This window comes from Melospiza georgiana, chromosome 3 (genome assembly GCF_028018845.1).
Source record: "Melospiza georgiana isolate bMelGeo1 chromosome 3, bMelGeo1.pri, whole genome shotgun sequence".
Taxonomy (NCBI): domain Eukaryota; kingdom Metazoa; phylum Chordata; class Aves; order Passeriformes; family Passerellidae; genus Melospiza; species Melospiza georgiana.
The window spans coordinates 105,804,492-105,818,820 of record NC_080432.1 but is presented as its reverse complement, the minus strand read 5'-3'; the positions used below and the strand labels follow the sequence as shown (position 1 = coordinate 105,818,820).

General features: G+C 38.5%; 1 protein-coding gene across 3 annotated transcripts in view; it reads right to left on the bottom strand.

Annotated features, from left to right (window-relative positions):
- Positions 1-14,329, bottom strand: part of PHIP (pleckstrin homology domain interacting protein) — a 106,972-nt gene that overhangs the window by 68,767 nt on the left and 23,876 nt on the right. For all 3 annotated transcript variants that reach the window (XM_058019812.1, XM_058019814.1, XM_058019813.1), the window contains exons 8-13: positions 11,237-11,458; positions 10,565-10,665; positions 2,679-2,749; positions 1,805-1,905; positions 1,648-1,688; positions 431-529 (exon numbers count right to left, since the gene is read on the bottom strand). In XM_058019812.1, the coding sequence (XP_057875795.1) occupies positions 431-529; positions 1,648-1,688; positions 1,805-1,905; positions 2,679-2,749; positions 10,565-10,665; positions 11,237-11,458 (635 nt within the window). The remainder of the gene's footprint in view (positions 1-430; positions 530-1,647; positions 1,689-1,804; positions 1,906-2,678; positions 2,750-10,564; positions 10,666-11,236; positions 11,459-14,329) is intronic.

Genomic DNA, 14,329 nt, shown 5'->3' with positions numbered 1-14,329 from the left:
CCCAATACTGCTTTTCTGGGCATGCATGTTCCATAATATCTGTAAATAATGCTAAAATGCAAGCAGTCTCAAGAAGAGACCTGCCCTGGTTTTCTTGCTCCAGAAATAACTGTCTATGTGAAAAAAACATATAAATCTGACCTTCAATGGGTTTTGATTATCTTTTATTGTTTTAATCTAATCAAAATACTAGTGGCACTATTATCAGACAAGCTAATTTCCACAGCTGAATATGTAGTCAAATATTTATTTTAGCTGGATTTCAAGAGCTAGATAAGCATACTGTGCATTTAAGCAATAATAATTTAAGCCGTCTCTTTTTCTTTTCTTTTCTCTCACTATCTTTTTAAATTTTTTTTTACTAAGTCAGCAAATTATATCAAAGGCCCTCAAGAATCTATGTGAGAGCAGAACATTTTACATCACTTACCCTGCTGGGCGAGTAGCCATATCTAACAAAATGCTTTTCCATTCCCTTCGCTTAAATTGCCAGATTCGTGCTGTTCCATCACGGCTTCCACTCACAAATCTAACAAAAGGGGGAAAAAGTTACTCAGAGATCAAAGGCAGATCTGGACAGAAAGGACATCTGAAAATTGAAGTCCCAGACATTAGAATTCAAAACCAGAAGGTATAATTAAGAAGTCCAAACAGTGTCAGAATGCTGTACAAATGGTTTGAGGTAAAAAAAACTTCCCATACCAGCAAAAAAATTGAAGGTCTCTAAAAGGTCAAATCTGTTTCCCTGTCCTGAGCCCCTTCCAAACTAACTGTTCCATGACTTTTGGTGCACCTTGCTGAGTTATGACACTGCACTGGCAGAGGGACAGCACAACCCAATGAACTTTCCAAGGGACAGACCCTGTAACACCAGGTCAAGAGGAGAACCCTGCCAGTAGAAGTGCAGACATGATTTAAAACAAAACCTATTCCCAGTAAGTTCACACTGTATACAGAGTAAGTATTATGATATTTATATGAAGAAGTGTTTCCCAGGCTGAGTTTCTCTCCCATCCTTTTCATCACCCTTTTAGAGTTTCAGGGGTAGGAGGAGGAGAAAGAGGTGGGTGAAGCTTGGTTTACAACTATTTGTGTCATGATAAAAGTGTACATTAGAACATCAAATATGTAAAGTGTCAGATGGTTCATAATAAACCAAACCATTTTCTTGAGCATCCTTCATATCCAACATTCAGAACTTAAAGTGAAACATTAAAAAAAGCATTAGGCTAGCTAAACAACACATTGTTAGATCTAATTTGATAATTTCTCTGTATGCAGCAGTCACTTAACTGCAAAAAGGTTTACACATTAAAATATATCTAAAAGTACGTGTATAGGATATGTGAATATATATATATATATATACACATACACACACACACACATACATATATTTCTCAGGAAGAAGTTCCAAGTATTTTTATACCCATAATTTTAGCAAATTGAAAATACTTCAATCATTACAATGAAAAAAACTGTGAAACTAAGGAGTACCATTAAAAAGAAACAGTGAGACTCCAAGAGTTAGACAATTTTACTGGATGAAACTCAAAATAAAGCCCTTTTTCTAAATAACACTCCCTGGAAATTGGTATTTAAAAATGTCTACAAGTTCAAAAAGCTAGCTCTGAATAGTGTGCTTACCTGCTACTACTATTAGAAAACTGAATGCTGTCAACTTTGTCCTATATAAAAAAAGAGCAGAAAAAGAAAAAAGAAATCAAATTTCTCCAAGTTATCCCCTTATATCCAAATTATTACTTTAATCAAGTACATATGTAATTTTAAAAAATGTATTTACAGTATGAAACTCCAACTCTGATATCTTCTCTGGCTGACCTGATCCAAAGAAATAAACCCTAATGATGTGATCTGTACTCCCAGTGGCCAAAAACATTCCACCTGAGAAAAACAAACAGATAAGTCTTAAAAAAAGGCAATCTACTGTTATTACAATATTATCAAAGGGATGTAACATCAAATATTTCAATTTATTCTCTGAAATTTATAGTTTTATCTCATTTCAGCTATGTCTGTAACTGACCTTTAAGTCAAAACAAGATTTAGAAACTCCAAAGTTTAACTGGAGCTGAATTACCTCACATTTGCTGTCAGTAAATATGCATCAGCAGATGCATCCAAAAGATTAGCTAACCAGAATAATTTGCTTGCAGCTAAGCCTCAGAAGCCTCCCCCTTAAAAAAACAATCAAACGGAACTAGAGCTCCAGTACGTTTTGATATTTTATCCAATTATTTATGTAGCATTCTTCAGTTACCAGCTCTAGAATCAATGAAACCCAGACTGTGAGAACTCTGTAATCAGCCCCTTCTTGTACAAATCCCCACATATTACACCTCAGATAAAGCTGACTCTCCTAATTATTCTGCAAAAAAGGTATATATCTATCCTGTTCTGAAAAGACTTTCAGTCACAAGAGACTTACTTACAACATTTCATGTTTAACTGTTTCTAGGAATTTCTGTAGCAGCAAGTATTAATGCATAAATTCTGAATTTCTATTCTAAATATTTGGGGTCTTTTAACAGCCACTTAATCTCAAATCCATCTCATTAAAATGAAATATGCTACAGTAACTGTACTGTACTTTATTTTACACTTCAAATGACTTCCTACACAGATACAAGGAGAGGAGGAAAAAAGAAGTTGTTTACCGGCACTAAAAGAAGAACAGATCATTTGGACTCCAGGCCGAGGACGTTCTGTAAACTTCGTTGGCCTTGGACTACAAATAAAAAAACCAAAAAAAACCCAGTTAAATAATTTCCTAATAGAGTTTCAAGAAACGAGTCAGTATCTTAGAAATAAAGGACAGAAGGATAAAATTAAATATGAAGGAACAGATGGCTGCCCATTTATAAACAATTTTGTGTGACTATGCTTCATGATCTGATCTTTAGGAAACTAAGACATACAGATGGACTAAGTAATCCACGCATCAACAAGAGTTGTAACGTAACTTAAATCCCATTTCCTTCTGATACTGCTACACAAAACACTCTCCTGAAGTTATCAGCAAGGCAGAACTGAGCCAGTTTCCCATGATGTTCAGTTTTAAACCGCTGGGTGTCCTGGTTTTCTCCTGTGGCATATGCTTGTTTTGACAAGAGAGAAACAGAGCTGGGTGTTCTATACTGACAAGGATATCAAAGAAATTTAAATAAATTTGGAGTTTTTCATGGTATTAGAATATAAGAGTTTATTCAAATGACATATATCCTTGTAGGTTAGTTTCAAACAGTACCCAAAATGTCAGGACAAAGACTGAAGTTTGTAAGAAATTTTACTTTATGGCCCCCACTTTTCTCTAGGCTTTTCAGAATCTGATGTGCAAGCAAAACTAAAGCTTCAGTGAACCTAGCACTTTAAGGATGTGTAAAGCCAAAACAAATAAGATCAAGTTCTTCAATCATTATTTCAATTCTGTTCATGCATTACAGCAACCTCAAACCAGTAGGTGGTCTTGCACAGTATGCCATCTGCAATCTTCCCTCAAAGAATTAACTTACGAGAGAACAGCAGCACTACACCCACGAGTGTCATCACTAAAGATTTGCTCTAACATAAAAGAATGCATATTCAGAACTTATCCAAAATGTTCTCTTTTAAAAGCAAAATGGCCTGTATAATTCATTTCACCTGAAGGGAGATGCATAAAAGATCTTTCTCCACTAATCAGTTATTGCTATCTCAAAAAAAGTAATAAGCATTAAACCTTGGTGATGTTTATGCATAACACAAAGTAATAAACATCAGCAGAACCGGTTAAGGACTCTTTCTCCAAATTATCCATTCAATATAGGCTGTTTCTGTGACCTTTCCTGCAGGAGTTTTAAGGTAACTCCATGCAGATTTGTGACAAGAAAACTTCACAAGATACACTAAACAAAACAAAGATCTTTCCTACAAAACAGTTGAAATGTTCCTTAACTGATATACTAACAAGAACTATCAAACAATTCAATATGCAGTTTACATCTTGGAACAAATGTAAATAAATAGGCTGTTATTTTCTTCCACTGTTGTTTGTGAACTCTGCCTTTGGCATTAGGACAGCTACAAAATAGAGAAAGTAAGCACTTACATCCTAGTTCAGAAAATCAATTTAAATTCTCAAACTTGCATCTCTCCAATGTGTGCTATTTTAGGCATTAGGAGACAAGAGATTACAGCACTCTTCTATAATACAGCAGATTGCAAAATGAGTTGGGCAATCAGTATTTTTGTGAAGCGTGGAAAGGCAACAAAAGCTGGTTCTCTCCAGGACCATTAAAGTGTTTCACTTTAAATATATTTTCAATGCATTTATTAAGTGTTTTATTAGTTTATTAATCTAACATGCAGACTAGCCAAACTCTGGTCATGTAGTAGTTAAAGCAAGACTTCTTCACAGATGTGAAGATGTGTGATATAATCTCTCTAACTTAAGTCTTCATTCACAAGTTAATGAAAAAGGTTCAGCATATCTGAATTGTGATATATTACCAGCCCCTTTAACATCAAGTGCCTTCTGCATAATAAAGTGTTGTGGTTTGAGAGGAAATAAGTTTTCTGGGATATACTGTATCAGGTATTCAGATTTGCATATCGGCCCCTGGTGTGGCCACTGGGGACACAGATACACCTCTGAGAACACCTCTGAGGGGTTAAAAGCAGAGCACTCCCAGGGGAAGCTCTCTTGGGTTCCAGTGGGGAAAGAGTTCGGATCCCACCCCTGGCCCAGCTGCTGGCTGAGCAGGGGAGGGGAGGCCATGCGGCCGGGTGAGCTAGGCCAGGGCCTTGGACCAAAACCTTCCAAAAACATTCCTCCTCCCCCCACCAAATTTCCAATATATCCATCCCTCTGATCACCAACTCTCAGTCCATCACCACCCTTTAGATAATCGATTCTCAGTTCATCAAGAGGAGAGGAGTCCTTCTTGTGCCATAGGCTTCCCCAGGAAATACCATTGAAACCTCGTGTGTTTCCTGTCACACGTGGCACCGCCTGGAGAACATCTGCCATGGTGACCTTTTCCTTCCATGCCCAGTGCTCTCACCACTGCCCATGGACCAGAGCCCATGGGAGGTGAAGAGGCCCCAAGGATGGAAGGGTGGGAGAAGCACCAGGAGGGATCGGGCAGCTCCTCCCAGGAGAGAGAGAGAGAGAGAACAGCCTGTGCCTGTGCTACCTTGAAACTCGATAACATGTGCCGGCTGTGCTGCCGAGGAGAAGGGGTGGGGGGGTGCAGTGAGAAGGTGCCCGGCCTCTGTGGGAGATCTGGGCGGGCAGAGCCCGAGCTTTAAACCCTTTTTTGGACAATGAAAATTTGCAGAACATTAACCTTTCCTAGAAGAGAGAGATAGAGATGAAATGGAAGAAGGAAATGTGCAAGTGTGAAGGTCAGGGCAAGTGAAGTGAAATATGTCAGAAGAGTAGAGAAGTGTCTTAGGTGGGAAGAGATGATGGAGTGGCTTAGCTGGACTTTTCTTGTTATAGCCATGGACAGAACCATGTTTCCTGTGACACAGAGACTGCATCCAGGGAGAGGCAAGGGCTCAGAGCCTCTCTGAGCCAATATTCAGTGTTCAGTGTTGAGAACCCATGGGCCCAGGAGGTGAAATTTGGGGGAGACAGGTGTCCTGAAGGTGAGACTGTGCTTTTTTTGGAATGAGACAAAGCATCCTTAAAAGGACAACCCTAGAAGCAGCTCTGGTCCATGGGCAGTGGTGAGAGCACTGGGCATGGAAGGAAGAGGTCACCATGGCAGATGTTCTCCAGGCGGTGCCACGTGTGACAGGAAACATATGAGGTTTCAATGGTATTTCCTGGGGAAGCCTATGGCACAAGAAGGACTCCTCTCCTCTTGATGAACTGAGAAACGATTATCTAAAGGGTGGTGATGGACTGAGAGTTGGTGATCTGAGGGATGGATATATTGGAAATTTGGTGGGGGGAGGAGGAATGCTTTTGGAAGGTTTTCATTTTTCTGTGTGTTCCTTTTTACATATAGTTGTAGTGCAGTTAATAAAGTTTTCTTTTCTTTATTTCTAAGTGGGGGCCTGCTTTGCTTATTCCTGGTCACATCTCACAGCAGACATCAGGGAGGGTGTATTTTCATGGGGGCACTGGCATTGTGCCAGCATCAAACCATGACATAAAGCAAATGGGAAATATCACATCACACTGATGACAATTGAGAAATCAGTGTCCTGTCCAAAACAGGAATGTCACAATCAGCATGTGTTTTTCCTGAGATTTTTTTCCATCTTTTTAAAATTATGGGAAAATAAATAGATAAGAAGAAAAGCAGTACACCAAGCTCCTCTATTCAAATCTGTGAGACAGTTCTGCTGCCTTGCTCATATGGTCTGTCAGTAACAGGCTAACACTGCAAACTTGTGATGCAAACAGGTGGCACAAGAAAAATGAAACTCAGCGTCTTCCTCTGAAAGGATATATAGGGAAATATTTCACAGTACAACTAATTTAACTGTGATGCACTGACCAGTTGTAATAATAATTCTCCCTTAAACTTGAATGAAGCACATGACTATTTAGTTTCTGATGAGGCAGACTTTCTCACTCCTCCCTACTGCAAACTGATGCAGGATTCAACTCCTGTGTTTACTACCACCACCCAGAATAGTAAAAGAAGACTAAACCCAGGGTAAGATTTGAATGCCTAAATTTTCAATTGTTTTACCATCTTGTTGGGGCTACAGTCTGTGAATTCCTTGCCTGCAGCAACAACCAGTCTTCCTCTGTTTGGAAATGGAATTATTCTACCTGGAATGTTACTGCTTTTAGACAGACATGATAGCTTCCTGGTCATAAATCTCTTCAAGGAAAGAAGAAGAGCACACAGGTGCCCCTGTAACACTAAAGAACATGCATCCACACTAATCAAAGAATCATGTGAACAAGGTTGCTCACTTTCCTTTGAACAACCTGAGAGTTTTGTGGTCAGCTGCACCAATGTCTCTCTCATCCTGTGACACTAAATCTATTGTAATATGTCCTTTTGCAGTTCATCAAAACAAAGCTGTCACTAGCATCTCCAGACTGAGCTATATGTCTGACCCAAACACAGAACATGCCTCAATTAACAAAGCTATCAAAAAATGGGAGACCAACTAATTTCAGACATACTATTAATTAAATAATATAAACTGTAGCAGAGTTGTTGTCAAAGCTGAGTTACAAGATTTTTGCAATCTGAGAATGAAACAAAATAAACATTTGCAAAGATAAGGAAAAACCACAGAAAGTACACAGTGCAGTTAAAAATAAAACTGATTATTTTTGAGAGCACACTGAACACAATACAAACTCTGCCTCTCCCCTATTCCATGAAAAAGTTCAGCAAAGTACTAATGGCGCTGCCAATCATCTTGAAATGACAATCAATCAACCACATGATCATCATGAGGCTGCCCCTCACCAGGGGAACCAGGTGATTCGAGTAGTGTTGAGTACAAAAAGCAGGCATGGGCTATATTGATTTTTTTTTCTTTAAAGTAGCTAAAATTTCAAGACTTTACCACCCATCCCCATTTGAAGCATGGGATAATTTAGTGACACATTTTCATCACTGACAGAAATTGCATCCTTGTAGAGCAGGCTGCAGTCAAGCTCAGGAGGAACATGAATTCAAGTTCTGACTTAAACATGTTACAGCATCTTTCCCCTGATCTACTCAGAACTCTAAGTCCTGTTTGAAAGCTCCAATTTCTCCTTTTGGGGGAGGGAGTTGTACTAGAACAAGACACAGGGCAGCAAGCTCAGAGGCTGAACAACCATGGTAAGATCTTATTGTCCCTGCCAGCTTTCCTCCTCTTCAGAAATATTGAACAGAAGAAAGCCTGTATTTTTTACTAGATAGATAAATGGAAGGATAAACCTCCCATCTTACCAGTGATACTCTCTTCCAGATGGCCTACACATCGTATTTTTTCAATGTAACTTCAAAAATTACATTATGGCAAAAATGCCTTATGACAAAAATTAACAGGCATCTTTCTTTCTCTTGATGCTCTTATATTGCTGGTACTTGTTTTCCCCCAGCACATAACTGAATGGATGTAGAGGGAACCTGCCACACTTGTGCAGCTCTGGGAGGAGAACCACACCAAAGTGTGTACGAAGTGCAATCACCTCATTGAAATCTGCTCTGACAATATACACCCATTGCTGAGCTGCACTGGCCATGCAATGCAGCCTTCTTGTGGAAAATTACACTGGATTGCAAGTTTCCCAGTAAAATTTATTTTGGTTTACTGGAATAATCATGATAAGCACATGAGTTTACAGGAAGGTTTACAGCTTAGTACATAAAGTAAAACTTCCCCTAACCAACAATTTGGTAAACTAGTACACTGTTCAATTCAAGAAATTAAGACTCATCTGTGTGTCCAACTGTTTTTGGTATTACAAATGGCACACAATTATACTCCAGGCCTAAAAGACATACTTGTTTCTAATTTAGACATTTTTATCAAGTTTTAGTTTGAATTAAAAAGCATCAATTACTTCAAATACATTACAGCTCTCTTAAACAAAGACCTAAAAGAAGAAAAGCACACAGTGATGTCTTTTAATATCTTTATATAATGCATAACACCCTGTGGCAAGGAGTTTTGTAACTCAGTTGCATGTTTTGTAAAGAATCATCTCTTTCCACTTTGAAAATTGATACTTTCATTTGATACCTTCTAGAACCATAAGGGCCCACAAGCAATTCCTCATTATACTCCCTCTTCAACACACTCACAACTGTACATTACTCATCTTCATCTACTCCTTTTTTTCCAGACTGAAGAAATACAGCTTAATGACTTCCTCTTCTTCTCAAACCCAACATAAAAAGTATTCCGAAACAGAAGGTAAGAGCAGTAGAAAAATTCCAGTCTCAAAATTTAATCTGCACTCTGTTGTTAAGCAACACGAGTCACTGGCATGACTTAGGTTACCAAACCACTTCCTTGCTGTGCTGCACAAGACATCTCACCTGATCTGTTTTCTCTATGCCCCTGTCTAATCACATCTATTGAAATGACTTCTACATGAAAGCATACCTCAAATGCCTTCTCTTCTTTTAATATTTGCTGAGCACATCACTAACAATTTTTATTCTACAAATATACATCGCCATGGGAGAATCCCCTACCATAATAGGTACCAATTTTCTCCCTAAGTTTTGTCTCAAGACAAATCTCATCCAACTCCATGATTCATTCAAACTTTCATGATTTCTAAATAATCATCTCATAGCTTATATATTATAATCTACCTAACTCTCAAGGATTCACTATTTTCTAATTACAGAATTAGTTTCAAAAATCAATTCCATAGACTAAACCTTTACTTAGAAAAGAAGAAAAGAAAGAAAAGAGAAAGATAAAAGAAAAAAACATGTGGGCTCAAAAGGTTTACCAGTCAGAGAGACTAAAATTTCATCTTGTCAACAAGAGCTCAAACTTAGGAAGCCTTAAGAAAAATAATGTGGTGGCAACTCCTTTCCTTCACACAAAAATAAGCATGTAAGCTATCTCCTCCTGTGCTCAGTAAAAAGGGGAGTCTTAATTTGATTACAGCTTGCACTAGGCAACAGAGGAGTAAGAACGTGAGACACAGCTTCATTTACAGTTCCAAAAGAGAGACAAAACATCCAGGGAACATCAAAATAGTTAAGGCCCTAACAACTAGAAAAGTACCAATGCAAGTGTGCCTGCATGCTCTGCACAACCTCAGCACACTGGAAGAAAAAGATTCTAGCAGCAATTACCAAAACGACAAGGAAATTGAACTTACCTGTGAGGAGCATATATCCATAAGAACATATCCCATCATCAGAGCTAAACCACTGATGATTACTAAAACAACTATTTCCAATTTTAAGCTATAGGTTTTAGTGATAAAGGAAAACAAAAAGCAAAGAACATTTGAAAGCTGCTGAGCAAGTTGATTTTAAAAAACTGTGTATAAAAGTCCTGAAAACATTTTTAGTAACTTTGAAGGCAGAAACTTCAGGCACAACTTCAGCCATCAATAATGGCTGTCCAAGAATTCTGCCTTCTGCCATGTTACAGCCAAGAGCAACTATGAAAAGGTAACATAGGTAAGGAAACAACAAACATTAAAAATATTCTATCCTGATTTATACTAAGACATTACTGTCTTCTTTAAAAGTGGATTTTGCAATATATATCACAATAATTTTATTAACATAATTTTAATTTCATTTGAAATTGTGATGACATCAGAATAATGGAGTGCCAACTTTGACATGATATTAAAGAAAAAACCCCAACAGTGGACTCATTTTCGAAATTAACAGATATACATTATCACTCCACATAATGTTGCATTAACAAATTAGTTTTTAAGAGATAAGCAAGCAAGCTATAGCTACATCAGCAATAGATCATACCCAACAATCATATACTGAAGTAGTCAATGACAAAATGACAAGCTTGGTTTAGTCACATTTTTTTCTATATTTGTACATCATTCTTAATCACATAAACAGAAGTAGCAATAAATAAAATAGCAACTAACTTTATTTTAAGGGTGCCAGCATCCCACAGCCAAAAGCATATAGTTCCATCTGCCCCGGTTGAAGATAAGTATCTCTTTGAGCCACTGCATAGTGGAGAGAACTGGGAAAAGGAGGAAGAAAAAAGAAAAGTTTTCCTGTTAATCTGTTCCAGATGTGCTAAGGAATTCCCCAATTCATCTCAACAGGGAAAAAAAAAAAGTCAAGCATCAAACCATACTTAAGGGAAACTGATTGGAATGAACACCAAAATAACAAAATGTTGCTCTGTCACCCCCTCCAGAACTCCAGAAAAACCCTTCTGGGTTACTTGCCAAAGCCCTCCAGGTACCTCCTCCCTCCCCACCAACAAAGCTGCACAATAGCATATAAGTCATGCAAACAAAACCACAGTACTCCCAGTGACTGCAGTTTTTACTCAATGCACTTGTGCTCAGAATCACAGCCCTCAAAGAAATGGTACTTCAAAACAGAACTGCCCACACAGGTCATGCAATTTTTTTGAACAAGGATTATGTCTGGGATTCTTCAAAGGTCAGGCATTTTGACAGTAATTTTTTTTTTTCACAATGCATACCATGAAAATTCCTTCCCACTTCAAGCTTACTTGCCAGGCATGCTTTTCTATTATGCTGAACATTCTCATGACTGATTTTGGCAAAGTGAAAACCTACCTGCAAGGATGTTATAGATGCACTGTGGCCCTGCAGGACTGCTAAGGGTGCGCAAGTTCGAAGGCACCAAACCCGGATCATTTTATCACAGCTTCCAGCAGCTATCATGGTGTTTTCATAGTTTACTGCCATATCAGATATTTCAGCTGCATGCCCTCTCAGGGTAGCCAACAACCTTCCATCATCAGTTGCCCAGATTTTTACAAGGCAATCATCTGACCCCTAGAAGTAAGGTAGAAATCATTTCAACCACACCATTGGCGGTTTTGATGCTAGAGTTAGCACAGTGAAGTGAAAAACAGAACTAGTGACATGCAGATAGATACTCCCACCCATGCTTTTAACATTTTCCACACTGCATTCAAAACACAAGTTTACATTGATTCTCAACAGTATATACAAATCAGGATGCATTTATAATACAGATCACAAATCCTACAGCATGTTGGTTTATGCTTCAGTAAGACACTTTTTCCAAAAATCCAGCACAAATGAAGAAGTTGTTGCAAGACATTAAAATAAAGATTTACATTAAAAGTGAAAGTTAATTATAAACGGTTATAGTCTATCATTTATACCCACATATGTTCCTTATCTTCCTAGTCTCATCATTATCATACTTATCACAACAAGTTAGGTAAAGAGCATTTATGAACAGCTATTCTATTATTAGGACAAAGTATTATAAACCTGCTTAAATAGTCACATTCACATAAACATCAAAATGATCATTCTTTCTCAACAAATTCAAGAGGTTTCATCTACATATTCATACTTAACTAAAGTTTTGTTGGTCTTCCTACACAATTCTAACAGCTACTGGCCTGTATACAACAAATTCCCAGCCCTAACAAAAAATTCAGATCTCATTCCTTCATTTTTTATTGCATTTCTGTGCCTTCCTGAAAGTCTGAGCATCTGCACACCATGGCTCAATACCATGACATTTGAACACTGCACACACACTGACAGACAAGGTTTATTGTAAACATTTAATTCAATTACTTAGGTTTAGAAGCAATACAAATTTGGGTTATAATATCCAGAGCACTGATCTGCTACTGGACACACACAGGTGCTACACGTTACAATGTGACACCACCCTTATAAAATGTCACCAGTTTTTCCTATTCCATCTACTTACAGTGCCTCTGCACATCTGCCTCTGTAATCTAGCAACTGCACTTTAAAGACAGCAGAAGGCATGGAAATACTATCATCTACCTTTTATAAAATACCACCAGGTCTCCTAGGCAAAGGAAATAGTTACAGAAGCTTGTTCATAATTATATTTTTTGCCTCTTGGGTGAGAAGAGCAATGATACAGCCTATACTATTTCTACCTATGCATAAAACTTCCATGCTGAGATTCTGTGGAACACATTTGCCTCTTTTAACTGCTAGACTGCCACAGTGCCAGACCAGGGAATACAACCAGAGTCTGAGTTACAGCAATGAGCAGGACAGAATCACAAAATTGCTGAGGTGAGAAGATACTTTGGTCTAGTCCAAACTCCCTGCTCAAATAAGGTCAGCTAGAACATGATGCTGTATCTACCACTCAGGATTTTTTATCTTCTGGGCATCTGCTGAAGGCACCCTCTTGTTCTGTCACCCAGGCTCTTAAATGAAGGATGAGAGAGTACCAAAGTCCCAGTACCAAAGCTTGTGGTACACCACTAGTGACTGGACCTTGTGCTGCTAATCACAGCCCTTCAAACCTGCAAATGCCCCAATCTGCCAGTGTCACAGTCCCTGTACATCATCAGTTTGTCAGTAAAGATGTTACAACTGTCTGAAAGATAGTATCTGCTTGTGTGGTTCTGTTACCATGATATGAGACTGGAGTATGAAGAAGCTTGCATATTCTTATCAAAAAGCATTGACCACCAAAAAACCCAAGAAGCTGAGACAGAAGGATATGTGTGCTTGCTGGTGTGTAAAACTGCAAATAAGAGCCTCACTGCTCTAGAGAGACCTGAAAGTAGGGGGAGGGAATGGCAGACCCAACACTAGAAAAGGCAGAAATCAGTTACAGACAAAGATGTAAAATGGTCAGCAAGGAAAAAAAATAATAATTGTGGCACCTAATACCACCTGGAGGGTCCCCAGAGGTCTTTTTAGTAGCAGCAAACCAAGGCAAGAACATCAGCATAAAATGGGCCTGCTCCCTGCCAGCTGGCTACAGTGTCACTATAGAGGCACATGTCCTACATCTCCACTGCAGAGAAAAAATACTGTCAGCCAAGCCTCAGCAATGAAAATGAGGCAAAAATAAGGCAGGGGGAAAGAAAACAAAAGAGAAAAAAACTAAGGTAAAATTATAAATTCTGTAGCCCCTTGGCAAGACATCAATATTAGACTTCAGACAAATTGATGTGTTACTATCTGATCTGAATGGGACAATCCAAACTCTTAAAGTACTGTTGTAATTCTACTAGCAAGGGTATTTGGCTTACACCACAGCTCATGTTTCCAAGGTTATATCCACAACTGCTACAAATTATATACCTATTAAAAAGCATCTGTCAAAAGTGAATCCTAAAACAACTTCAGCACCAAGAGAGAATTGATGACTGCATAACCAAGGTATGGAGTAAAATTGGTTCATTTTCCTACCATTACAAACACTTGTGGGATGAAGTGAAACTGCCAAGCAACACAAAAATTAATCTTGGGTTGGAAATCCTACACAGACTATTACACAATGCTGTTTATTATTCCCTAGAAAGAACAATCTCAGCAGAGACAGGAAAATAAAGGTGAGGAGAAAAGGAGGTATTTGCAGTCAGAAATTTAAGTAGTGCAGGAACTAGAGAAGACAATATTTTTGTGCATGGGTTCTGCAAGTCATGCTTTTCAGTAGAACCAGAACACAAAGTTTCTACAAGCTGCAGGGGAGCAGCTACCTCACCACAGTCTTCCCCACAGGTTGCAAGGGAGTATCTATCCCAGCACCTGAAACACCTCCTCCTCTTCCTTCTTTCACTCATGATAAGGTCCTGCAGGACTGTTTCTCTCACTTATTTCACTCCTCTCTCCCAACTGCAGCCACCCTGGGATTTTTCTTTTCCTTCTTAAATACATTATCCC